Source organism: Nycticebus coucang, chromosome 2 (assembly GCF_027406575.1).
Source record: "Nycticebus coucang isolate mNycCou1 chromosome 2, mNycCou1.pri, whole genome shotgun sequence".
Taxonomy (NCBI): domain Eukaryota; kingdom Metazoa; phylum Chordata; class Mammalia; order Primates; family Lorisidae; genus Nycticebus; species Nycticebus coucang.
The window spans coordinates 38,811,119-38,838,602 of record NC_069781.1 but is presented as its reverse complement, the minus strand read 5'-3'; the positions used below and the strand labels follow the sequence as shown (position 1 = coordinate 38,838,602).

At 49.6% G+C, this 27,484-nt stretch overlaps 1 protein-coding gene across 3 annotated transcripts in view; it reads left to right on the top strand.

Moving 5' to 3' along the window:
* Positions 1-27,484, top strand: part of COL15A1 (collagen type XV alpha 1 chain) — a 106,709-nt gene that overhangs the window by 51,877 nt on the left and 27,348 nt on the right. For 2 of the 3 annotated variants that reach the window (XM_053567796.1, XM_053567788.1), the window contains 17 exons: positions 1,420-1,554; positions 2,713-2,865; positions 4,685-4,837; positions 5,244-5,387; positions 7,849-7,902; positions 9,345-9,395; positions 10,229-10,324; positions 11,759-11,884; positions 13,094-13,156; positions 20,696-20,731; positions 21,129-21,269; positions 21,447-21,515; positions 22,547-22,582; positions 22,689-22,772; positions 23,904-23,969; positions 25,321-25,356; positions 27,180-27,242. In XM_053567796.1, the coding sequence (XP_053423771.1) occupies positions 1,420-1,554; positions 2,713-2,865; positions 4,685-4,837; positions 5,244-5,387; positions 7,849-7,902; positions 9,345-9,395; positions 10,229-10,324; positions 11,759-11,884; positions 13,094-13,156; positions 20,696-20,731; positions 21,129-21,269; positions 21,447-21,515; positions 22,547-22,582; positions 22,689-22,772; positions 23,904-23,969; positions 25,321-25,356; positions 27,180-27,242 (1,506 nt within the window). The remainder of the gene's footprint in view (positions 1-1,419; positions 1,555-2,712; positions 2,866-4,684; positions 4,838-5,243; positions 5,388-7,848; positions 7,903-9,344; positions 9,396-10,228; positions 10,325-11,758; positions 11,885-13,093; positions 13,157-20,695; positions 20,732-21,128; positions 21,270-21,446; positions 21,516-22,546; positions 22,583-22,688; positions 22,773-23,903; positions 23,970-25,320; positions 25,357-27,179; positions 27,243-27,484) is intronic. The other variant, XM_053567804.1, reaches the window with a different exon arrangement.

The window sequence follows — 27,484 nt, the reverse complement described above, 5'->3', positions numbered from 1 at the left end:
CCCCAGTGGGGGATCTAGGACTGAAGTTCAGTAGGTGGTTGGCCTTGTAACTTCTGCCTGAGCTCCTGTCTCCTGCTGGGTACCCTGGCCCTCTGGATGGTCCTTTGGGTACAGTCCATTTCAAGAGGGCATTAGCCAGCTTTTTTTAGTGGGATTATGTCTTGTCTATCACCAGTAGAACAACTGCAAGACAGATCTCTCTCCCCTTCCCCTCTCCTCTCCTTCCCTCCTCTCCTCTCCTCTCTCCTCTCTCCCTCTCCTTCTCCCCAACCCCCCTTCTCCTCTCTCTCCCTCATTCCCCACTCTGTGTCTAGATGACTCCCTATTTTTACCATTTGGAAGACATCCAGTCCCCATGTCACCCAGATTCTAAGGAATACATATCCAGCTCACCAAATGGTTTGGGAGGGGGAGGGGGGAAAGCCACAGCACAATGAAAATTCTCTCCAAAAGAATTCTCACTTTCTGGGCACACAACCCCCAATGAATCCTGTACTTTTCCTTATGCAGCCCGCAGGTAGGGGTGGGCTGATGCTGGCAGGTCTGGTGTCATTTCATTGTTTCTCAGTGGTGGAGGTTACCTGATGCCTGTGGAATTGTACTTGACCCTGGGGTTTTAGCTGATGTTAAGTCAGAAAGAGTCTCATTTTAACATCTGTGGCATCATTTTTCCTTCAACTGTTTTTTGGGACAGTAATTCTGCAAGGACTTCATACATTTCATGAAAAAAGGGCTCTCTGGTCAAAGGAAGTTTGGGAAATGCTCCATCCTACATTCCCCTTTTACAGGCTCTAAGAAGTTCTGCAAGGAAATCTGTTTAATTGTGAGCAGCCTAGCGTTTTTAGTGTTCAAAAGAACTACTTTTTTTTTACAAAACAAAGCAAACAAAAGCTCCCCAAATTCTGGAAAAAGGAACTAAGACATAGTCAGTTTGGTGATACCAGCAGACAAAGCTGGTCTCTCCGTCCATTTTCCCCATTTGCTGTGTAACCTTCAGAGAATTTGTGTATTTCCCAAAGGAAATCAAGTCACAGGGAAAGAGTAGAGGCTGGAGGATCTGGTCTGCTGAAGGCTGAGGTGGATGGTGGGGCTGCCTGCTCATCTTGGAAGCTTCATCATGGGCAAAGACATTGCTCTGAGCGCTCTAGAATTTCTACATGGGGAGGTCACAGGGTGGATGATGTGTCTCAATAGAACTGGAGACGAAGGAGCAATGATCTTCCTATCCCTGGAGGTGCAGACAAATGCGTGGAATCAAATACAAGATGTAGGTGCCTTGGGCGGTCTCTCCTGTCCCTGGATTTATGACATCATAGATATGAAAGTCCTTAGGGGCCCAAGCAGTCTGTTCTCTCCAGCCGTGGGCACATTGGTCAGGCCAAGGGCCCAATGACGTGGTCTCTTGTGATGTCTTTGCAGGATTTAACAGCAACAGCAGCAGGGGTGGCTGAGGTCCCCCTCAACTCGACGGAGGAAGCAGAGGCTGATAGCGTGCCCACTGGGGGACCAACCCTCTCCATGGCCACCCAAAGCCCCGGGGAAGGAGTTTCTCCAGTAAGGAACTCAAAGTGCATCTCCCCCTCACCTGTTTCCAAAGGACAGGGGTCATCTCGGGTGGGAGTAGCCACTGCCCTTTCTCATCTGTCTGCAAAATGCAGAGTGACAGTCTTGTGGGGCCACGTTCGGGTAGGCACCAAGTAGGAGGCCAAGGCATGTTCTGACTCATTCAGCGCATGTTTGCAGAGCACAGCCCGGGGCTGGGCATTAGGCTGGGTTGCAGAGATCCATGGTAAATAGGAATGATCCAGTGCCTGGGAACAGTGTGGTAAGAGCGTGAGAGGCAGAGTGGTAAGTGGTAGGTGAAGCACGGGTGCCCCGGCAGCACAGGAAAGGGGCCTGGAGCCCAGACTCAGAGGTCAAGGCAGCTTCCCTGGGAAAAGCAGGTTGCAGGCGAGCCCGGGAGGATCGGTAGGAATAACCTAGCAGATGGGAGGGGGCAGGTGTCCCTGCAAGGTGGGCTGGCAGGAGCCTAAGGACGTGCAAGTGCCCACACAGCCAGGCGTGAGCACGGGAGGGCGAGGAGTGGCTGAAGAGGCCTGAGAGATGGCTCAGCAGGAGTGGGAATCACCAAGAGTGAGGAGTCACCAAAGGGTCTAAACTAAGGACATGTGTTGTCTGATGAGAATTGCAGACTGACCTCCCTGACTGCTCAGGAGAGAAAGGGGGACGTTCTGGGGGCGTGTCAGGGCACAGGGGAGAAGTGATGTCAGCTCCCTCTGGGTATGGTCAGTAGTGTCGGAGCCCACCCAAGTCCCAGTGATCAAGGGACTGACAAGTGTCCATTGAATTTGTAAACGTGACTGTGAGTGACCGGGAAGTGGTCAGTGAATGTAGATAACTCCTTTAAGGGGATAGCAGTGGAGTTCAAGGACCTGGGTTTCTGTCCCAGCCCAGTAGAAGCTGTACTCTTGAGGTACTGCACTCCCTGGGGTGCAAGGAGCTGGGTGCAGCCACCCCAAGGCGGGGTGCTGGGTGGGCTCGCATGCTCAGTGGTTTCTGTACGGATGCCACACTGAGGGCCACACCCTGAGGTGCTTTGAAGGTCGGACAGCAGGACACAGTGTGGGAGGTCCTGGCCATCTGCTCCTCCAGCTGCAGTGCGTGAATCAGGGTCCTGCCCACTGATGTGATTTCTGCCATCTTTCTCCCCAGAGTCCAGACTATGAAGAAAGACCAGCAGCCGCAGCAACACAGGAGGCCGAGCTTCCCATCAGTACTGCTGGGGAAGCAGAGGCCAGTGGTGTGCCCACCGAGGACCTGGCCCTCTCCACGGCCACCCAGCACCTGGGGGAAGAGGTCACTCTGGTAAGCCGTGTCAAGATCATGGCTGGGATCAGCTACCGGCCTTCTCAGAGTGTGGGCCTCTCTGACCAAACACTCACTCAGGGCTGTGTGGCATGTGCCTAGACCTGGGTAGGTGTGTGGAAAAGCTCCCAAAGCCAGGCGGGAGACAGGCCCATGGGACTGGGTGAGTTGGGGCACCTGCAGGGGTGGGCAGCCACAGAGCAGGTGTGGAGGGCTGCAAGTAGAGGAGAGGCCAGAGGTTCCACTGGGCTGCCAGTAGGCAGAGGGGTCAGGGTGTTGGCAGGCAGGCCCCAGCAGGGGTATAAGGGCGTGCCTGGGCCTCCTCAGCCCTCTCCTCACATAGTGTAGACACGCTGCACCCAGCTTCTGAAGGAGACACCAGCATATCAAGGCACTTGGCAAATCTGTCCCTGTGGTGTCCTGTTATGGACACCTCGAGTTCTTCTAGCTCAACAGTGTCAGGCCTGGCCTCCTCATTCCCTCCTCTGCTCCTGCTTCACACGAATGGGAGTCCCCCTCTCCGAATTCTCTTCCCTTTTCCTTAAATCCCACATCCCATCAAGCATCATCCTGTCGATTTTTCTGCCTAAACACATCGCGAGCTGCCCTGCTGTGTCCTTATCCAGCACAAGCCCCTTCTCTGAGCCACCGCATGCCCCGCCCCGTTGTCCCTAGCCATCGCAGTAACACACTGTCCTGTGCTCAGGAGCTTCCCATTGGCCTCCCCTGTGGACCCAGCTCCCTGCCTGGCCCAAAAGGCTGCCCAGGGTCTGCCCTGGCCCCTCTCTCCCTGGCTCCTGGCGTTGCAGCTGACCTTGCAGCTACTTCTTCCTGCTTCTTCCCCTCACCACAACACTCTCTCCTCCTTGTCATTCTTGCAATAAGGATAACTTCAGAGTTTAGCTCAAACACCACTTCCTCCAGAAGGTGCTGTCCCAGACTGCGAAGTCTCCCTGCCCTTGTCCTTTGAGGGCCTCATCATAACTATAATTGATAATGAACTTGGTAAGTAGTTCATGCCTGGCTCCCTACCAGCATATAAGCTCTGTGAGGCCAGAGATCTCATGCACACAGGGTCTTGTTCATGGATGGACGTCATTCCTGACAAATGGTGGGCATCGAGTGCACAGCTCTGAGGGAGGGAGTGGCGGGGGCCGTCTGGTCATCACAGATCAACAACCCTGGCTTGAGGTTATTGCACACGCTATTTCCCCCAGTCTGCTGGCTGGTCAGGCAGCCTCTGGCTCTGGTTGAGTGTCCATGACGGGAGACAGCGCAGTGGGGAGGACGTGCTCTGGGCAGTTGTGTGGATTCTGCCAAGGAACAGAGTGGGTCTCTCCTTCTCCTTCCTCTTCCCTCTCTTTTTCTCTTTCTTCTTCTCCTCCTCTTCCTCCCTCTCCCCTTCTTTCTCATCTCTCCATCCCTCCTCCTGCTCCAGCACCTCCCCCTCCTCCCCTGTCTTTAAAGGCAAAGCACTTATCACAGGGTAGGGCAGCCAGGGAGCAGGTTACCAAGTCTTAGCTCCATACCAACCAGAACTTGCCTGTGGAGGTGGTGAGCCCTGGTTCCTGGAGGTGTGTAAGTTAAGGCCAGAGAACCACTTGGCAGAGCTGTGCTGGGGGGATGCCATGAGAGGCGCTCTCTGACTCTGGAGCTCAGAGGTCTGTGGGCTGAGGCGTGGCCCTGGGTGAGCAAAGGTAACAGAGTCATGAAGCCGCCAGTCACCTGAGGGTCCCATGCCTTCCTGCCTGCGGTCACTCATCACCAAACCAGGGACGTGGGTGAAGGGGCACAGCACCTCATGCCACTTTTCTTTTAGGGTCCCAATGGTGAAGAAAGTTTAACAACAGCTGCCGCTGTGACAGAAGGGGAACTCAGCAGTTCTGAGGATGAGGAAGCCAGCGGGGTCCCCACAGATGGCCTGGGCCCCCTCACACCCACAGCAGCAGCTCCTGGGGAAGTGGTCACTCCTGTACGTGTGGTCTGGCATCCTCGCTATTGCATAGAGGAGAGGCGGGTTGGGGGACAGTGGAGGCTCGTGCCTGGCCAGCTTCATTAACAGCACGCCTCTGGGTGGGCGCCAAGCACAGGGAGCCAGGATGTAGTGGCAGGGCACTCCAGGATCAAGCAGCAGGTGTCGTCCCCGCCCTGCTCCCCCCACCCCCCACCTTTCCCTGAGAGGAGCGACCCAGAGTTAGGAGGAGCTGAGGCCCCAGAGTTGTGGCCTTCAGAAGGGGGCTGTGAGTCTCTACTTATATGACTGGAGGTGGGGGTTGTAGGTAAGGAGGTGGATTGAAATTGGACATGGTAGTTGCAACAACTCCCTGGCAGCCTCCCAAACAAGGTGAGGTGATTCCTCCTGTTGGTTTTGTTTTTAGGGTCCTGTCGATGAAGAAGTCTCTGTAGCAGCCACAACAGGGGCACCCCTTACCACATTGTGGGGTGAGGAGTCGGGCAGCGCTCCCCCCGATGGGCCACCACTCCCGGTCCCCACAGCGGCTCCTGAAAGAGTGGTCACTCTGGTGAGCGGCAAAGAGGCGTAGAGGTTGGGCTTGGCAGGTCTTACAGGGGAGAGAAGGAAAGGCTGGAACTATGGGAGGGGCCAGCCCCTGGCTTTGTCAGAGGTGGGTTTTTATTTTGGTTTGTAAATTTGGGCATTTGAGGGAACTGCAGTTTGAAGGGAAAGGTAAAAATGGAAGGGACCTAGGTTTATGTCCCAAACTGCCCTTTGGATCGAAATGAGATCTTTCTAACAGGCAGTGCTGTTTCAAGATGTAAAAGCTGACTTAAGACATGGCAGAGTCTTATAGCAGAAGGGATGAAAGTCCCTGCCAACACGAGTTTTCTGTGATTCTGGGCTGCAACTGTGTGACCTTAAGCAAATCCTTTAATTTCTCTGGGCCTGAGTTTCCTCATCTGTGACAGAGGGCAGCTGGTGAGGTCTGATCAGAGAATGTAGGTCAGAGAATGTTTGAAAAGCTACGTATACACACTTCGGGTTGTCAGCACAGACTGTAACTTTGTCTTTTAGAAATAGGAACCTCAGAGCCCATGCTCAGCTTGGGCCTCTGGGAGGCAGGGAATGCGGCTGCTCTTCAAACGTGAACAGATTTCTAAAGGCAAACATCCCTCTGGTGGCCAATATGGTCCCTCAGTTCCCCGTCACACTTTGATAGCCTCCACTCATGCTACAGCTGGGTGGTCCGTGGGCTAGGGTGCTGCGGGGCTGACCTGTGAGGGCAGGGGCTATGGGCCGGGCGGTCAGGAGAGCCTGTTGTGTATCCCCCATGCTGCTGACTCAGAGGCCTCTCCCTGCAGCTGTCACTCAGCTTACCATCCCTTTATTTCGAGCAGTCCCCCCACCCACACTCATTCATTGATTCACTCATTAACTGGACACACAGCAGCTCTGGGCACTCAGTCCAGACACTTGTGGATGAGATGACTATGACCTCGCTCCTGTCCCCAAGAAATTTGCAATCAAGGGGCAGGAAATAAGCCGTTTGAACTGACATTAAGTACTTTGTGTTCTGAGTCACCCACCGCTCTCTGGTACAGACGAATGATCTCCGTGAGGGAAATGAGACTCGGAGAGGTGAAGTCTCCAGATGGCTGCCTCATGCCTGTGAGAGGCAGAACTGGGACTTGAACCCAGGCGTGCTGCCCTGCAGAGCTCACACTTTGTGTGTGTGTGTGTGTTTATTTATTATTTATTTTTTATTAAATCATAGCTGTGTACATTAATGTGATCATGGGGCATTAGCGGTGTGTTGCTAATGAAGCTGGCCAGGCACGAGCCTCCACTGTCCCCCAACCCGCCTCTCTTCTGTGCAATAGCGAGGATGCCAGACCACACGTACAGGACTGACCACATCCCCAGGAGCTGCTGCTGTGGGTGTGAGGGTGGTCACCTTCATCCTTTTGTAGATGATAAGGAGGCACAGGGCCCACTACCAGTTGAAGGCATTACTGGAAGGGGAACCTCAGCCTCCTGGTTCCCCACCCAGGGCCTTTCCACTGCACAACTCTCTCTTGGCTGAGAACTACTATGGGGTGGAGCTCAAAAGTGTGAGCTCTTCCTTCCTTCTCCAGTCCTACGGTGGACTGGAAGGTGTGCCCCAAGGTCTAAGCAGAGAGTTTAAAAGCACAATGGGCACTGTCTAGAGAGCACCCACTCTGGAGTGTCTTTAGGATGCATTTGAGTCTCAGAGTCGCCCCCAGTAGTAGAACTTAGCGAGTGAGAAGAGGCATCCAAGCCTGGCCCTGCCACGTATCTGTGACCAACTTCCTCACCTCCCTCTGTCTCAGTTTACTCACACCTAAGATGGGTTTCATAATCATAGTACCTACCTCTTGATTTGTTGTGGAGGATTCAATGAATTAATACATGGAAATCTTCACCTAGCACATAGTACATGCTCAATAAATTAGCTATGGAGAATTTATTTTGCACATAAGTCCCAGTGAAGGTTAGGGCTTTGCTCAAGGTCACACAGCCCTCAGGGACCAAGTTAATATGAGAACTCTGGTCTCTGGATTTTCTGCTTTCTTTTTTTGCACCATTCACAGCCACCATCTTTAGATGTGAGCCAGAAGTTGGTTCTCAAAGCCCAAAGTGGTTGAAATGAAGTCATTATTGATCTATTAGAATCTTTTAGAGACTGTATGGAGAAGATTGACCTTAAAAGGAAGTAATATATTTTAAAAAGTGTTGTGAAGCGCTAGTGAGAGATGAGATTGATTGTCAGGTCTGGATGACTCCCAATGCCTGGGCCTTCCTGAGTGTCCACCGTGCTGTGTGCCACTGCAGAGAATGCTACAGTGACCACATGACCTCTCTGTTCATGGGGCTCACTGAGGCCCAGTGCAGGCCCTAGCACATGCCCAGCTCACTGACCAGGACCAGGGAATGTCATCAGAGCTCAGTAGCTCTGTGACCCAAAGACATTGTGACTATGCTTTAACCACATCTTTTTATTTTAGGCTCAGAGAACACGTGAGGGAATGAAAGGACAGGCTGGGCCCAAAGGAGAAAAGGTTTGTGCTGTGATGATGCCAGAGAACACAGGTGTCCTGAGCATGTTGTTTGGGTTGAATCAGTTTGGGAATTTAATCAGTTCTGATCCAGGTGGTAGTAGAAGCTGTAAGAGGGATGAGCCCAAGAAAGATTGACCCGAGGGCCTGGGTAAATCACGAGATAGCACCAGATAGTTCTGGCTGAGTCTCTTCCCATGACCTGGTGACCTTGGCCTAGTCCCTGGACCGTGGAGGGCCTCCATTTCCCTACATATCTTCAAAGAGTCTTTCTGGTTCTGGGGCTGTGTCTGAGGCTTGTACTCTGTCCCTGAATTTCTTTTGGGAAACTGTTAGACGAATGAGATGCTGAGGACCACAGACCTAGGGTTAGCCTCTCAGTAGCCATAGGATCCCAGGAAAATTCCTTACTTCTTCTTTGCTCCAGTGTCTTCATCTGCAAAATGGGGTGGTGATGATTACCCTATAGGGTGCCGTGAAATGGGAGATGCTTTGTCTGTTGTCAGTCAGAAGGATAATGAATTCCTCTTACCAAAACAGCTGCTGGTTTAAATTATTCCCAAGGGGATGTGTCCATGGTGACTGCAGCCCATGGTCCTCAGGAAATCCTGCCCAGGAAGTCTGCTAGGCTGTAGGCAGCAACTTGACTGCCTGCAGGGACTCTTCACTCCTCCCATTGGCCCTGGTTCTCTGCCTCCCTCGCCTCCCATGGGTTGCATGGGGGCAGAGCCCTGGGCCAGAAGATGCCCAGCTTAGTACCTCACAAGTGTGCCCCGGGGGATGCTAGGAAGCGAGGGCGGTGTCCTTATTTCTCTCTGCCTCTGGCCACCTCAGTGGACTGCAGATGCCAGCAGGGCTCGGGGGGCATCACGTACGTGTATTTGGGGGATTTTGCTGTCAACATTTCCACTATCCTTTTGGTTGGCTCAGGCCTTTCTGTCACCACATTTGTCAGAGCACCCATAAACCTTTGGACAGCCAGAACCACCCGGATGCCAGTCTTTCTCATTTTCTTTTCTCTCTCCTTTCCAAATGGGTGCATCTGTCATTCTAAAAGCATTTCCTGGGCACCAGTCCTGTGCCAGGCACTGGGACCTGGAGGTGATTTAGGACCGTGCTGGCCCTCCAGGAGCCCATGGTCCCTGGGGAGGCAGGTCTGGGAGCAATAAAGACGCTGTAAATGTTAGTGGGCTGGTGCTCCAGAAGGGGCCAGATCAGCAGGGGCATCCTGGGTGACAAGGAGGTTGTGTGTGTGCAGTGGTATCCACACTGGTCAGCTGTTTCTACCACTGCCCACGGCCCATCCCCCACTGTGGTCCAGAAACAAGGGCTCCTGAGCCTGCAGCAGACCAGGTACTGGTCTATAAAAGATAATGAGTGCCATCTCTACAGAAGGGAAGGGGATGCGGGTGGCAGCGCTTCACTGGCCATTTTGTTCTCTTTAGAGTGATGTTGTGGAAGAGCTTCCTGGTTCCCCTGAACCTTCCGGCCCTACGGTGAGATTCCCACCCAGACTCATCACCTGCATAGTATGCAGGGACCATGGAAGGAGCCCAAATAGCCACAGGCTGAGCATTCTTATTAGCCCTCAGAGTACCTTGCCATGCGCCCTCCAGGGCAGAACTGACATATCCAGTTTATGTTCTGCATATGGCCCAGAGGTTCCTTAAACTCAAGGTGCCCCAAGTTGGATTGGTCACCCATACCCCAGACCTGTTCCTCCTCCTGGACTCTGCATCTCTGGGATGGCACCCTCTCTACCTCATCACCAGGGGGAAAGCGGGAGACCTCCTTGAGTGGTCCCCAAGTCCTCCAGAGTCTAGCCATGCAGGGCCGCCTCCTCCCTTGGACTGGCAGCAGCCTCCACACTTGTCTCCTTGCCTCCGCGTGGCCATTCTCCCACCCAATGTGCACACCACCCTGACCTTCCTAAACCAGCTTTAACCCTGCACCTAGCCGCCCCTCGGGCCTCTCAGGGGTGCTGAGTAGGAACACATTGGATGATGGATCAGGTTTCTGGGCTTCCTGCCCTCAGGAATTAAGTACCAGAAAGGTGTTCTGAACATTTCCTACGGAGGAGGTGACTGTGGAACTGGGTCTTAAAGGACAAGTAGGGAACTGAAAGGCAGAAAGAAGGCTGAGGACTGGCCACATGTTGGCTGCACAGTTGGGAGGGTCAGAAGGCAGCTGTCTAAGGAGTCAGAGAAAAGGCCAGGAGAGTTGGGAGCAGAGGTCGTAGGGCTACAGACTGTGGGAGGATTTTTGGTGTCATGGCCGTCCTTGGAGACTGCCAGTGGAATGCAAGTTGTGGGAATGTCTTCTCTCTCAGGTGGGAGCAGTGGAGGCGGAGGGCTCTGGCCTGGGCTGGGGCTTGGAAGTTGGTTCCGGCTTCGGTGACCGGCTGGGCAGCGAGGAGCTGTTGAGAGTGAGTGGGGCTGTCTCCAGGATAACACAGGAGGGGGGACGTGGGGTGAGGGACACTGCAAGAGACGAACCAGATCTCCCTGGGGGCGATGGTGGGCAGGGAGTCCATAGGGAGCAAGTCCCTTACACTTTTCCCTTCACTTTTGCGTATGTTTGAACTTTTCCCTTTGATGAGTTTCATTTTGCTTCAAGTGGGTCTGAGCCTACACTTATTTTCAGGAGCTCCCTCTCTGCATGTTCCTCCCTCCCCCAGCAGCCTTCTTGAGCAGGCTATTCCTCGACTTAATGATTTTTTCAACTTTATAATGGCGCAAAAGTGATATACAGTCAGTGGAAAACGTACCCCAAGTACCCATGCAACCATTCTGTGATCACTTTCAATACGATATTCTGTAAATTACATGACATATCAAATGCTTTATTATAAAATAGGCTTTGTGTTAGATGACTTTGCCCAATTGTAGGCAAATGGAGTGTTGTGAGCACACTTAAGGCAGGCTAGGCTGAGCTGCGATGTTCAGTAGGTTAGGTGTATTAAATATATTTTCAGCCAGTCACAGGAGGCTGCAAGCAAGGTACTCCTGGGCCTTCACCTCTATAGGGTGATTTTAATCCCCACCCCACTTCCCTACTCTCTTCCTATTCCTTAGAGAGAACTTCTAGCTTCCTCTCTGGATAGCATTTCATACTTTGGCTTCCAGAACCTTCTCAAAATCCTCCCTACCCTTAGGCAACCCCCTACCCTCTCCAGGTTCCTTTTCCTCCCTCCTTGGAGCCTCTTGCTCCCCTGGCCTCTTGCCCACAGCTGGGCTCTCCTGGTCCCTTTTAGCGCCCCCCCTCCAGCTGCATCTCTGGTGCTCTGTCCCTGGGACCAACCTTACCTCCCCCTCTCCTTGTGCTAAAATCCTTGTGCTTAGGGCCTAGTTGGAAGCTGCACTGGCCGTCCTGAGGCCCACTCCTGGTGGCCAGGGCAGGAAGGGCTCTGACTCAGTGGATGAGTGGGTGGGACACATGGCTCTCCCAGCCTAGCGGGAGAGCAGGCATCTCAGAGGTGATACAGACCAGCACACTCCAGGGGGAGTTCAACAATAAGGCCACGAAACAGGCAGTGGTGGGCTGTTGATCAGAAAACAGAATTAATCAAAGCACCTTTGAGAATTCCAGCTAAATGGACCTTCATTGTATACATCCATTTTGGAAAAAAATATGATATAATAGGCTCAGAAAGACCTAGATTCAAATCCCACCTCTTCCACTAATAACTGTGCATATGAGCCTTGAGTCATCTCTCTGAGCTTCAGTTTCTCCATCTGTGAAGTGGGAGCAGCAATACCTCCTTGCAGGGTTGTAAGAAATGCAGGGAACATGTGGAACACATATGCTCCGTGTATATTTACCCTCCCTCAGCATTTCTAAAAGACTGTCTTTGTTTTAGGGTCCTCCAGGTCCCCCAGGCCCACCTGGCTTGCCTGGGATTCCCGGAAAACCAGGAACTGATGTTTTCATGGGACCGCCTGGATCTCCTGGAGAGGATGGAGCTGCTGGTGAACCTGGGCCCCTGGTAAGCAACTGAAGTCCTCTCCCCATCTCTGTGGCCATGGGGATTGCTTCATCCCCAGATGGGTGGACAGATTGCAGCCTCCAGCACTATCCAGGCCTCACCATGGGGACAGAGAAGATAGCTGTTTGTAAACAAAAATCCTCCTCATCTGAATCCCTGCTGAGACTTGTAAGAAGCAGCAGCCAAGAGAAACCTCATCCTGCATGTTGGTCTGCTGCTTTATCAAAGTCAGCACAGCTGATCCCTGACCTATAAGGGCTTGACTTAATGATTTTTCAATTTTACGATGGCGCAAAAGTGATATGCAGTTAGTAGAAACCATACCCCGGGTACCCACACAACCATTCTGTGTTCACTTTCAATACGGTATTCCATAAATTACATGATATATTAAACGCTTTATTATAAAATAAGCTTTGCATTAGATGACTTTGCCCAACTGTAGGCAAATGGAGTGTTCTGAGCACACTTAAGGCAGGCTAGGCTGAGCTGTAATGTTCAGTAGGTTAGGTGTATTAAACCCATTTGCAGCCAGTCACAGGGGCCATTATAGGGGGTCACATCTATAATCCTAGCACTTTGGGAGGCTGAAGTGGGGGGATTGCTTCAGACCAGCCTGGACAACATAGTGAGATCCCCAACTCTACAACATAATTAAAAATTAGCTATGTGTTTTGACACATGCCTGTAGTGCTAGCTACTGGGGAAGCTGAGGCAGGAGGATGGCTTGAGCCTGGGAATAGGAGGCTGTAGTGAACTATGATCATACCACTGCACTCCAGCTTGGGCAACAGAGTGAGACCCAAGCTCAAGAAAATGTATTTTTAACTTAAGATATTTTAAACTTACAATGGATTTATTGGATGTAACCCCATCGTAAGTTGCAGGGTGTTTATATAAGAAATGTAAACTCCTGAAGAATCTTGGAATTATAGGACATCAGAGCTGGGCTTAGGGTGGGAGACCCTTGGAGACCATCTAGTCCAACCCTGGCCATAGAGGAGGAAATGTGACCCAGAAAGAGAAGTACACTCAGGCATAGGTGTACAGCCAACAGTGGCCCAGCTGGGGCTGGGGGATAGCACTCTTGCCTTGGACCTGATACAAGGCCCTGGGCCCACCAGTTGCTCCCACCTCCTTTCCTAAGAAGGATTTGTGTGTGATTCTTAGCAGAGATGTTGTGGACTGATTGTCACTAATGTTCTCTAGGGCCCTGAGGGACCGCCTGGAGTTGATGGAGCCACCGGCCTTCCTGGGATGAAAGGGGAGAAGGTATGGGGAGTGTGGGAGGTTTCAACGTGTGGGAGCCATCAGGCCCACTCCGTTCTCTCTCAGCCCTCTCCCAGACCTTGCCTATTATGTACATGACTCTCTAAAGTCCGTACTGGGCATCTCTGCAGGATGTCCCCATTATGGGACTCATTCTACCCACTCCCCTGTGTCCCCAGCCTCGGTGAACAGAGTGTTCTTGAGCTCTTCCCTCCTGGCCCTCACCGCTGTGACCAGTCTGTCGCCAGGACTGTCTGGTCTGCCCTCCGCATCTCTCTCCCTGAGCTGGCCTCATCTTTTCTCGCCCACGTGGTAGCCTCAGGCTTCTTATCACAGCTCATTCTCTCCACCCACATTCCAGCTTGGCTTCCTGCCCTGCCCACCTTCGCAGAGGCTCTTATAAGTCCCTGCCTTGGCCACTGAGGAAACACGGAGGCTCCACTGCCGGCAGGACACACCTGGCTCTGTGCAGACCTCTGGCTGGCCCTTCCCAGTCTGCCCTGGCCGCCTCTTTTCCCTGCCAGCCTCCTGGCCTTTGCACACGGTCGTCTCCCTGTTTGGGACATTCTTTTCCTTTTCTTTTCCCCCAAGGTCCAGTTCAGATACGTCTTCTGGGGAGTTCTCCCCTCTCTATGAGCAGAAATCTGCCTTCCTCCACTTACTATTAGCACAAGACTCATCCTGGTGAGAGCCTTCCTAGCCAGTGACACCACAGGTGTCAGCTTACCTGTCTGCTGCTCACCCTCACCCTGCCTCTGTGTCCTTAGAACCCAGCACAGGCCTCTATTAGCATTGGATGAATGAACTGCCTTCCTCAGACCCGTTAGACTGCCGTCCCCAGAGCTTCAACTGCTTTCATTCCCCATCTGCTAGCCCCATGCTGGTGCTGCCAGGGGGGTCAGCGATGGTGAGTCCTAGCCCTGCAGTGCTCCCAGCCCGTGTCTGGCAAAGGGAGGCGATGCAGACAGGGTGACCTCCTTGCTAGGGGTGCAGTCAGAAGAGGTAGAGCCCCTCCTGGTGGGGATGGGGTGTGGGGACCTTCCGTGCACCCCGCATGGATACAGACGTGGAAAATGCTGACTTACTAGACACCACCATCACTGAACTGAACTTCTAGTTTCCATCAGCTCTCAAGGGTGTTTGCTTTAGTTGCAGCAGTAACTCAATATTTGTGCAAAGCTTATTTCTCAGAAAAGAAATAAGGTTTGAAGAACTCATTTTACATGTTCTGTCTATTTCATAAGAAATTAAATTTTGCAGGAAACACCACAGACCTACATTCATCTTACCTATTCTTCTTACTGTCTCCCCACACCCCACACCCCTCCCATGCTTGGCCTTGCGCCTGAAGATGCCCCCAGCAGCTGCACACAGAACACCCCCACTCGCACACAGGTGCACTCTGCAGCTGCTCAGAACCAGCTGTACCCAGAGCAGCGAGTCTATCCAGGATGACTGTTGGGGGGATCAATCACCTTTTGTTTATTTGCTTTTTCCTGAAATTTACTGAGTCTCAGCTTGTTGAACTGTGTGTGTATGATGCTTTCCAACCAAGTGAATGTTGACCATAGAAGGATTGGAAATTTGCGTCTGCTGAAGGGAAACTTTGCACAGAACATAACCTTTAAAAAAAAAAATCAAACAGAGCATCTTCTAGATGTAAAATATCAAAAACATGCTAAAGGAAACAAGCCATCTCCAGGGTGTAACAGAATGTAAGATCCAATGATCCATTTGTTCTGTAATACCCCACCATAATATCTGCCCTTCACTGTGCACACCTCCAGTGAAAAGGAACTCACTTCCTGTCCCAGCAGTGCCTTCATGGATGGGTAGATGCCTTGGAGGGAAGTCTTTCCTTATGCTTTGCCCAAGTCAGCTTCCCCCTTATAAAAACGTAAAGCAGTCTAGGCAGTTATCTAATGCGGGGTCCCCCTCTTGGAGAGCTTAGTTTATTTAGCTGGAAAAAATTTTGATATTTAATCATTGTGATAGAATGTGGGATTGTGATCAAAATGTGGATGGTCATTAAGAATTTAACACATAGGTTATTTATTCTATACTGAATTCAATGTTAGATATATTCCTTAATTTATTTTTCTAAGATTAAGATGAGCAGCTAACTCTAACATCTTTAGCCCAAGAAGGAATAGGTGAGGAGCTTCCTGTAGAATGTTTCTGGAAAGAATGCTGAAGAATTTGTTGGAAGATAGCAGACATCATTTCTTTCATTTTGGATGGCAGATTCTGCTGGCAGTTCTGCAGAACATATCTAGAATTAACAGTGGTCACTGGTTTTCTTTTTCCAGAATCTAAGTCATTCATGTTACTCTGCATTCTCAAAAGGTACTAGGACACTGAGGCACGAAAGAGTTTATGCCTGGGAATTTTCTTCAGTGCCCAGAATTGCTGAGGAATGTTGAGTTCACGATAGGGGGAGGGATTTCACGGAGCTGCCGAAATATCATTGTCAAATCAGTCTTTTCAGACTGATTGTCAAATCAGTCTTTTATGTATGAGATGTGCAATTAAGTTGTTATCTTCTTCTTTCTCCAAGTAATCCCAATTTGTGCACAAATCCTGTAAATCTTGTGTAATAAAGAAAAGAGTGGCAAGCTGCTTTTGCTAAGGATTCAGTAATGGGTTTAGCGCTTGTAACAACATGTTTAAGTGAAATGTGTTCCTATTTTATCTTTTCATCATCAGAAGTGTTTAGTACAACATCTGGATTATAGGCCTCCATAAAGTCAAATAGACCATAGTCATTTGTAATGGATAACAAAATGGTTATCAGAATTACAGACACCAGAAGCAGAACCCAACAGACAGCCACAAGGCAGTTCAGTTGTGCTGTTTCAGATACCCCAATTAAAAAAGAAAAATCCATATGTCTCTTGGCTTCTTTGATGTTCCTGTGTGCTAAAACCTGGTGATGTCCTTAGTAAATCCAGTTCACTGTAATGAGCCAACATGTCCAATGAATTCTAAGCCGTGATTTCTCAACATTCAGCACTGCTGTACCTCATTCCTTAGCAATGTTGCCAACTCGATGTTTCATCACAGCCACACTTGCCTCTCTGCTAGTTGGAATTCCAAGCGAGTGCACGGCCTCACTGTACAAAAATTCTCTCACTAAGAGGATGTGCAACTCCTCCACCACGCTTTGGGGAGCATGGGACCTTTCCCTGAGCCTGTTACTTGGAGCTCACATTTTTCATCCTCTCTGCTCACGTGAATTCTAGTAAGGTGGGTTGGCTCTTCTGCTCCCAAGCGGATCTGTTCATGTTCCAAACTGATGGCCACTTTATGTGTGAGCCAGTGGAATAGACCCCGATACAGTAGAACCTCTGTAAGTTGACCACCCGAGGGACTGTCTGAAACTGGTCAACATACAGAGGTGGTCAACCTGAGGAACTAGGCTGATATGTATGTATGGTGCACGTACAGTCTATGAAAATTAGGTCAAGTTAAGGAGGTTGTCAATGTAGGGAGGTGGTCAGCTGTGGAGAGTCTACTGTACCATGTTTTTATCATGTATAAGCTGGAGAAAATCATCTAAGACAGATAAATCAAGGTCCAAAATATCTTCTAGAGTTTCCTTTGAGACTGATACAAGATGCACTTTTGACTTGAAAGGAAGAGGGAAGGCAAGTGAAAAATTGTGGTTTTAACTTTAGGTACATAATTTTCTTTAGCAGAATCAACTTCTAAGCAATTATGAAGTTTTCAGAGAGGAGGCTACTTTAGATTCTCTTTCATAACAGCCCTGATGGTGGTTTGACTTGTTACTGGAAAGAGGCACAAGGTTGACACTTCTGTCAAGGGCAGATGGCAACAGGCAACGGGGGTGGCGGTGGGGGGGACAGCACGACTGGTCACACCCAAGAGAAGCAGACACAGAGACTGTAGCCTCCAGATTAGGCAGTAAAATGGGAACCCAATTATTTCTGTCCTGTTTTTGGTAGAAGATGATGTTTAGTTTCTCCCTGTTGGGGGAGAAAGGTCACAGGCCCCAGTGGCTGCTACTTGCTTCACCGAGCACTCCAGCTCTTCCCACCTTAGATGTTCAGGTGTCCTCACTGGCTCCTATGGGAAGGAGCTGCCAAGATTCCATGAGGCGGCTGGCGGGCCCATGCAGAAGGCTTTGATTGTGGAAATTCCATGCCATTCTGCCTGCAGAGCCCACCCCGCCTTTATTCCCTGCTGTCCCCACTCCTAACCACATATTGGGTAAGGTCTCTCAACAGAAATACAAAGGAGTTTTCACTGCAAGAGCAGAACCTTTCCCATTCCTCCTGCATGCCACCAGGCGTGAGGCACTTGTCTTCCTCCAGCATCCTGCGGTAGCTGTCACCTGGCAGATCCATGAGCCCCACCCAGGAGAGCAGCCTGGTCCCTCAGGAAGGGGGTTGTAGTCTCCAAGCAAAGAGGGTGGGCTCCCAGTCCGTGAAGGAGCCGGGGAGATTGTTGTGTGTCTAGGGCCCATCACATGCAGGTCTTATTGCTGGGCAACCATGGCCTTGTCTTTCTCCTTTACTCAGAGGGCTGGGTTAGGCTTATCTTTGACTAAGTTCCAGAGTGTCAGAACCAGAAGGAGCCTGCAAGATGAGTTAGCCCCCCATCTCCACCCCCGGGCCCTCATTGTGTCCTGGCAGAACCGTGAGACTCTGTGGACGGGCTTCGGGACTATCAAGTTGTGGAACAGAGCAACTCAACTTTAGGCATTTGTTGCAATTAAATTTTAATTACAAAAATAATTTATGAATGTATTTTTAAGGGGAAACAGCCCTCTTGGGCCCTATTTCCTCTTGAATTATTCTTGTTGGAGTAGATCCTTTAGTCGTATTTTTCAGAGATTTATAGATGGCATAGACCTTGGATGGTTAAACATTTTTAAATGCCTTTATTTTGTAATCATTTGGCTGGATATAGAAGTCTAAGTTCAAAGTCATTTGCCCTTGGTGATTTGGAGATGATATTCATCATCTTCTAACACTCAGTGTTGGTAAACACAAAATCACATTTCACTCTGATTTCTCATTCTGTTTGTTGAAGGTCATCTGACTTCTCTTTGGCAGATTTGGAGATTTATTTTTCTTTATTCTTGGTATTGCAAAATTCCCCTGCATTGTAACTACATGTGGAGTCCTTTCAAAATTTATTCTTCCATTTATCCTTCTTTGGACTCTATGAGCCTTTTTATTTCATTTTATTTTTTTTGACCAGGGCCGGGTTTGAACCCGCCACCTCCAGCATATGGGGCTGGTGCCCTCCTCGTTGAGCCACAGGCACTGCTCCTCTATGAGCCTTTTTAGGGGTGAGGAGAGAGGGTAATTTTTTTTTAATCTGGAGATTTCTATGTTTTTTTTGTTGTTGTTTTAGAAAATTTCAGCTATTTTTTTCTTAAAATATTGCTTTCTCTCTATTCTCTCTGTTCACTCCTTCTGCCACTCCAATCAAACACTTCAGGAACTTCTGGTTCTGTTCTTTGTATGTCTTAACTCGTCATTTTTTTTCTAGGTCTTTATCTTCTTGGTTTCTGAGAGATCGCTGTTGCCTGGTCTCCATATTAATTCTCTCTTTAAATGTGTCTGTTATTCTTCATCCCTTCTGTAGAGTCCCTCAACAGTTTATATTTTCACTTCCAAGATTTCTAACTAGTTCTCTTGCATAATCACTGTTCTTATGTCATGGCAGCTTATCCTAGTTTCACGAGTGTAATACCCTCCCTTTCTCTCTGAGAACACACATTACGTACTTAAGTCCTGACTGCACCATTTTGCCAGCTCTATTTCCTCAGGTGTATATTCTGTGGTTGACTTGTCTCACATCGAGCATTGCCTTTCCTTGGATGTTTGGTGTTTCTTGCTTGTGTTTGTTTTTAAAATTGAGATCCACTATAGCCTGTTTTCTGCCTATGTATAGACTTTGGGGAGGTGGGTAGCAGCTATTTCTGTGATTTGCAGGTTTCAAGAAGGAAGTGGAAGGAGTGGATTATGCCATCAGTCAGGGTATCTTGGCAGCTGATCTTCCCAAGTGTGAGGTGTCCTTGAATTTCCCACACTTTCCCAGTCACTTGGGGGCTCTGCCCTGTCACTGTGCCCCAACAAACAAGTCTTATTATTCTTTTAAAATTAAAGCACCCATAGTTGCCTCTCAACAGTAGTGGATGTAAGAGGAGGAGAGATAGCAGGCTGGATGGATGGCTTGCTGCAGAATTTCTGTAGTTTTTTGTTTGTTTGTTTTTGTTGTTGTTGTTGTTGTTCACTTTTGTTTTTTTTAAAGATACAAGGTCTTGTTGTGTTGCCCAGGCTGGAATACAGTGGTAGAGGTCATACCTGGAGATCAGTGGCTGGAGATCATGCTCACTGTAACTTCCAACTCCTGCGCTCAAGTGATTCTCCCACTTCCAAATAGCTGGGACTCCAGGCACTCACCACCCTGCCCAGCTAATGCTGCAGAATTTCAGGCTGTCTCTTTGCCTAAGGCCCATAAACACACCCTGGGCCTGGCTTTCATCACCACTTTGCAGGATGCTTTCTTCCCACGGTTTCTTTCCATGGCTGAGGCCCTGTCTTCAGCTTCCCTTCTGTTTTCTCTTTGACATTCCTGTTTCAGGTCTAATGTGACTCCCCATTTTACTTTTGAGCATGGCTATTTTAGAATGATCCAGTCTGTTGTTTCTATGGATTTGATGTAGGAAGGGCACTCTAGCCTAGGGACAACAGGGACTAGGGAAGGACACAGTTTCAGACAGCTGGTACATCATAGTCAGTGTCAGGACCTTCCGTGTGGCCATCAGCTGCTGCCTCTTTCTCTTGCAGGTGCACTTGTGGTTTCCTCAGAGAGTTTCCATTTGGGGCCCTGACACAGTCCCCTAGTTTAGGGCAGTGACCTGCAGCTGACCTCTCCCGACCACCTACCCCCTTTAGTCCTTCTCTCTGCTTGGACCTGACAGCTGGCTCCTTTCTGTGGGATCCTCGTCTAAACCCCCAGGAGACGGTAGTGTGGTCCCACTGGGGGTGGATGTATAACTCCTCCCCATTCTGTCCCCTGGGGGCTACTTTAGCCAGTGTTTGGTCTTTAGATCTTTCCTGAAGAGAGTCAGTCATCTTCCCCCGTTTCTCTGAAAGTCTGGGGGATACCTATCAGTTCCTGAAGCCCCTCCCTCAGTTTAGAGTAGGGGAAACATCCTTTTACTTCTCTCATGGAGAGATGGGGGAGGGGACCACTGCCGGCACTGACAACTCCCCATGGGATTCTGTGATATCTCTCTCTGGTTAATCTTCAGCTTCTCTGGTTTACTCTTGAGGAAAGTGAAGAGCTGATGGTTGATAAGTGGGTTTCACAAGCCTCCAGCGTGACTTGCCTCACAGACCAGTTCCTACTGTAATGTGCTCAGCTTGGAGACATCAGCCACACCCAGACAGAAAGAGTCCCATTTTAATGTCCTATCACTTTAGAGTCCATAGTTCTGCGTTTTCTTCTAAACATATCTAATAAGATGTGTATTGGCCCTTGTTTTCATTTTTGCTTTTTCAGGGAGCAAGAGGACCTAATGGCTCCGTTGGTGAAAAGGTAAAAAGAAATAAGTTTTCTCTCTCCTGACTCCCCTTTCTCTGGGTTTATTATAATTGGGCCATTGGGCTGGAGTATTGAATGTATAAATGTCATGGACCAGAGAGAAAGATATCTCAAAGGAATTGCTCGGGGAAGGCACAACAGCTGGGATGGTGGGGGATTAAACAACCTTCCCTGTTTTCTCTTTGCTCACCCCACCCTATAAATGCATTCAAATGAGTGCGTCAGCTTATCTCCGAGTGAAATGTCAATTAGCAAGACAGCTGTTTCTGTACCATTAAGCATCGATCAGAGCATTCATCAACCTAATTAACTTCAGACAGTGATGTTCTGATGTTGTTCCTTCCATGAGTGAACCCAGGGTTGGGTAATCAGCCTTTCTTTTCCCTTACAGGGTGACCCTGGCAACAGAGGCTTACCAGGACCCCCAGGGAAAAATGGACAAGCTGGCACTCCTGGAGTCATGGGACCCCCGGGGCCCCCTGGCCCTCCTGGTCCCCCAGGCCCTGGATGTGCAATGGGACTTGGATTTGAGGTACTTTCCTTCCTTACTGTGATAAAGAACATGTGCACTAAGGGCTACTGGGAAGACCGACTAGCTGAACGCTGGCCTGAGTGGCTCCCCGCTGAACCCCCAGCTTGCAACACCGGGAGGTGGAAAAGTAGGTGCTCAGAACCAGACCTGAAATCCTTGTTCTTCCTCCTTCCCTAGGATACTGAAGGCTCTGGAAGTGCCAGGCTGCAGCATGCACCCAAAATCTCCGGACCCATGGCGCCAAGCGTAGGTTGATTTTGGAACCTTCAGTACGAGGATTGTCACAGTAGAGCGAGGGGACCATGGTGTATCCTGGCTCTGTCTCTTTCATGAACCACCTTCTCTGCACCTCCAGCTACTAGCCCCTGTGGAGCAGGGAAAGCAGGGGTCCCTTAAAGCTTGTTTCTCTGGGAAACAGCCCAGAAGGTTTTTTTTTCTTTTTTTTTTTTAATTTAGAGATAAAGTCTTATTATGTTGTCCTCAATAGAGTGCCCTAGCATCACAGCTCACAGCAACCTGAAACTCTTGGGCTTAAGCAATTCTCTTGCCTCAGCCTCCCAGGTGCCCACCACAATGCCTGGCTATTTTTTTTGTTGTTATTGTTGTTGTTGCAGTTGTCACTGTTGTTTACCTGGCCCGGGCTGGGTTTGAACCCGCCACCCTTGATGCATGCAGCCGGTGCCATAACCACTGTGCTATGGGCACTGAGCCAGCCCAGGAGTTTTGCACAAAACCTCACATGGGAAGAACTTGAAACCCACTTTGCCTTTCTTCATCTCTTCTTCCCTGTCCCCCTCTCCCACCCCAGTCCCTGACCACCAAGCATCTCTGCTTCATCGCCTTCCTCCTGTTGCCCCACTTGAACACCCTGTGCTCCTGGCAGGTGCCTCGCCCTGCTGCTTCCCGCTCCGGTGGTGTGGTCCAGCCTCCCCGTGATGCCTGCTCTCTGGAGGGCCACCCCCTAGGTCTCATCATCTTGGTCAAATGGGACCCAGAGCAAGAAGGAGCAGCACAGCCTCATGACCTCCCTGCCCCCAGATGCAGAGGACACTGAGACTGGGGTGGAGAGGACCCTTGCGGGGCACTGGGGGAGGGCCTCTGATCCTCTTACTGTCTGACTTCGGACCTCTGGCAGAACTTTCCCCTCACCCTTTGTTCCCATTGCCTGGAAGAAAATGAGTGTGAGAGCTTAGAGAGAGATGGCAGGAAGAGAGGGGATGGAGAGCGAGGTAAGAGAATAGAAGAACGATTCTGTGTCTGTTTGTTTGCTTTTCCAGGGTCCCAAAGGAGAGAAAGGAGAGCAGGGACCCAAGGTAAGGTCATGCCTGAGGTGGGGTGGGAGGACTGTCCAGCCTGGTGCTAGGGACATTATCCAAGTACAGTGAATTTCTTTTTTTCACATCTTGCTGCTGTAACCAGGGTGAAAGGGGAATGGATGGTGCCAGCATTGTGGGACCCCCTGGGCCCAGAGGGCCACCTGGGCACATTGAGGTCTTGTCTGGCGTGAGTATCATCCAAGGCAGAGCTTGCTGCACATTTTCTGTCTTTACTAAAAGGAAGTGAAGGCTTTCCACAAGTACAGGGCTGCTGGTTATGGGGCGGGGCATGCAGCCAGCGCTGGGCTCTGGGCGCTGGGGACAGAATGTGGGTTGGGATCAGATCATGCTCCACCCAATATTAAGACATCACATTTATAAAAAACCTTTCTAAGAGAACATCATGCTGGTAATAACAGAAAGCCAAAAAGCTTCAAATAACTGGAAGGATGACTAAGGTTAAAGTGGGGGAAGTATGATTAAAAAGTAGAAAGTGTGGTAAGGGTGTGGGGAAAAAGGTAATCTCATGTGCTTCTGCTGGAAGTGTAAATTGTACGGTGGACGGCTTTTTGGCAGAATCTTAAAGCTAAAAATATCCATACTATGAAATTCCATGTGGAACAATCTCTACACAATATGGTTGAGTGAAAAACACAAGTTGAAGCATAATACGTACAGGCTGATGCCATTTAAGTAAAATAACCACATGGGCAAACCCACACATGTCCCAGCACTATGTGCTTTCTATGGGGGGGTGTATGTAGTATATATATTTAAAAATCTTAAAAAAGAGATGATAAGGCTGAGTGTCATGGCTCACAGCTGTAATCCTAGCACTCTGGGAGGCCGAGGCAGGTGGATCCTGAATTCAAGAGTTTGAGACCAGCCTGAGCCAGAGGGGGACTCCATCTTTAAAAACAGCTGAGTGTTGTGATGGGCGCCTATAGTCCCTGCTACTCGGGAGGCTGAGATAAGAGAATCGCTTAAGCCCAAGAATTTGAGGTTGCTGTGAGCTATGACGCCACGGTACTCTACCAAGGGTGACATAGTGAGACTCTGTCTCAAAAAAAAAAAAAGATGACATTCATGTATTGTATAACTTTAAAATTAATTAGAAGAGGAAAGTGCTAAGGCAGCTCAGTGCTGTTTTCTGCAAAGTAGGAGGGAGGGATGTGTTTGGCAGTGGGCTGGGAGTGCCCTCAGTGTCTGCCATGTTCTGCCACACTGGGCAACTTCAGTGAAAGCCTCGCTTCCAGGAGCAAGGCAGGACACATCTGCGCCATCTTTTGGCCTCATTGTCTGATATTTCTCTTTTCAGTCCTTGATGAATATCACTGATGGATCCCTGAATTTCTCCAGCATTCCTGAGCTTGTGGGACCTCCGGTTTGTATCTATGGCTGTCCCAGAGTGAGGTTCCTACCCACCTGAAACAAAGTTGGGTTTATTTGGAGTCCTTTTAGCTCCTGAAGCATAGAGCTAAAATATATCAAAGGAGAATGGAAAGAGAACTATGCATTTTTGAAAGGTTGCAGCCTGTGTTGTAAATCTCCACCACCCCTCCCAACATCAGCTGCCCAGTGGATGAAAGTGTATCTCAGCATTCCTCCAGCGAGATGGAAGGGGAGGACACATGGTCAGACTGGCCTGTGGGCAGGGAGTTTACTAACTTGTCTCCTGTGGCTTCTAGGTTCACCTGGGACTAAGTGGGTTCAAGGGTGCCAAAGGAAGTGGAGGACTCCCTTTCCTTGATTTCTACTAATGCAAATAATCCAAAACACCCCCATATCAAACCCTAGAACAAATCAGCGAACAACAGCAGCTTTTGCACAGGGAGAGGCTGGGAGGCTTAGGGTATTAGGTGGGCTGATAGTAAAGCAACACACAGGCCACCTAAAGTCAGAGATTGGGCATCTCTGTTTGAATAGTCCCTGCATTCCCAGGCCCCCACCCCTTCTTTCTCTTCCCCACTTCCTTCCCAATTGCCGTCCTCCCCTTGGGTGAATCCAGACCCTCAAGATGCCCCTTGAAAAAACAGCTGGATCAGGCTTTATCCACTCAGTGTCCGTTCCCTCTCTGAGAGGACTCAAGTCCTGGCTATCAGCTTTATGCTTTTCCAGCCCATGACATACTATATGCAGAGACACTTGTCACCATCTAGTGTCCTTTCTCTCCCTGCCCATTTATATACTTATATGTACATAGCCTGTCAGACTCTGATGCCTTTAATAGCTGGAAGTGTCTTGTGCTGTCAGGAAGAGGGTCTTGGCCCCTGTGGAGTGAAGCACAAACTTTCCATGTCCTGGATACTTTAATGTGGCTCATCCTTTAAAATTCTCACTCCTACTAAGGGAAAAGAACTGAGTCGCACCAGCATACATCTTCTATCCCACAGATCCCAGCCCACTGCTGAATCTACTCCTCAGAATTTATTTATCAGGGGCTGAGGGTGTATTCCTCACCCCCAGAGATTTCAAGGTCCAGCTGTTTTCTAGGGGGAAGAGGCTGTGACAAAGCTCTGGCTCCAGGGAGTCGTGAGGTCAGGGTACCTTGGACGTTCACCAGCCGTGTGATTCTGCAGGGATCTTCCCCCTCCCATCTGCACCACGGAGCCTTGCCATGTGCCATGTTTAGGCCTTTGGAAGGTGCTAGGAGAGAGTGGGCCCCAAGGCACAGTTTCCTGCTGAGTTGGGAAACGCTGCCCTAATCCCACCTGCTTTATTTTGGTGTGTCACAGGGGCCAGATGGTATTCCTGGGCTGCCGGGATTCCCAGTAAGTACCCCTGCAGCTGTGCCCTGTGGCTGTGCTTATTCTGTCCCTTCGACCTGGAACAGCATTTCCTCCATCTCTGCATGACAGGCTCTGGCACCATCAACGTTTTCTCATTGCTTTCAGGGGACACCTGAAAGTGTCCCCTTCTTTGAGTCCTATAGAGCTTTATCATCACCACTCCTTTGGTTCTTTTCGGCCTTAAATAACAGTTGCTTGTGCCCATGTCTTTTTTTTCCTCACGTGTTCTACAAACAGTTATGGAGAGTTGAGTCTTGCTCACATCTCTTTACCCAGAACAACCAAAGCCAGCAGTTGGCTTGCGATGAATTTGAGTGGATGAGTCAAGCACTTTGAATAGATGAAGTTCCCGTAGATAAAGTGCCTAAAGAGATGGTATGGTGACAGTAGAGCGTGGAGTGCTGGGGGTACACGGTGTGCACCTTTATGAAGCTTTCATCTCGGAAGGTGAAAATGCATTTCTGTGTAGATAGTGATTAGTTCTGTCTAAAAGTTAGGCTCTGGCTTCAGGGTGGGACCTGCAGGATTTCTCCAAGCCACTGCACCTCCAGATAAATGAAGGAAACTTGCCAAAAATGTAAGAGACAATTGCTCTTGATGGCAGAATTATAAGTGGTCTCTTTTTCTATTTCTTTATAATTTCCTGAACTTTTCACATTTTCTAGCATATCCTATGATGACACTGAAAGTGCATGTTAACTAGACATTAAAAAACAGAAGAGTGTGGCTGGGAGAAGACCTGCTGGTGAACGTGGGTCTGGAGCTCTGAGCTGCAGCCCTGGCCCGGCTGCCCCGAGCCCTGGAGCATGTTCCAGAACACATCCTCCTCTAGATGAGTGGTTCTGTGTTCCCAAGGGAGTCCCAGGCTCTGAAGAAGAGCCCCCAGGACCATGTGGTTAGGAGTAAGCAGGGGGCCAAACAGGTTGGACCCAGGGCACCGACCTCCTATCAGGGGAGCTCCATTTAATATACCTTATATATTGGGCTCTTATTTAAGTCTTTATTTGGAATAAAAAGGCAAGACAAAGTTTCATAATAAATAATAAATATTTGAAAGCCACTGCTATAATGGGTAACTCACCCTTTTACCCAGAACACAAGACAGAAACATGTGAAAAGTTACATAGCAATGAAGTGTTGACATGCTTTTCTGGGACAGACGTTGTGGTTGTATGAGTCATTGTCACAGACATTCAGTGTCTTTACTGGAGTTGAGAAGAGGTCACCTCTGGCTGTCTCTGCAGAGGGGTGCAGGGGCATTCCTGCCAGGCATTGCTCTAATGCAGTAGTGGGGAGTGTAGCGAGGCTGAGGAAAAGGAGGCAGCCCGGGGCAGGGTTGGAAGGTGAGGTGTGAGGCCTGGCTGGGGTGAGCTGGGGTGTCAGATGAGGGTGCCTGGGTGCCATTTCCTGGGGAGGGGGACACAGAAGGCACAGGAATCCTGCAAGGGGAATGGTGCGGGAGGCAGGTTGCATGGTGATCATTAGCAGTTAATGTCCAGCTGTTAACATCTAGAATCTCGTGAGCTAGGCTGAGGCAGCAGGACCAGGTAATAGGCTGCATCAGTAGCAGTTGGAGGAAACTAACGTTCAAAGAGGCATGGGGCCTCCCGGCCTCCTGACAGTGCTGTCTTCTTTCACCAGACCACAATTTCTGGGTCGCTTAAGAAAACAGCATGGCTCATCATGATTTCCACCTGCCTAGGGAATGGCACGCTCTATTCTATTTTTTGAAAACAAATTTTTTTCTGATTGGTTAAAGCATTGTAATCCTAAACAACAAAATAACCTACAATGATTCTTTCCAGGGGCCTAGAGGACCAAAAGGTGACACTGGTGTTCCTGGATTTCCAGGACTAAAAGGAGAACAGGTGAGAGGGGCCCTGGTGTGTGGGTAGGCTTAGGCTCTGGAATTTGCTAAACATTTCAAATTGGCTGAAAGTAGCAGTTAATATTTTTCCTCTTTAAGATACAGTTCACATACCATGACCCCTTTAAATTGTATAATGCAGTGATTTTTAGTAGTTTCACAAGGTGGTGCAGTCATCACCACTATCTAATTCTAGAACATTTCATCATGCCAAAAAGAAACGCCCTACCTATTATTAGCAGT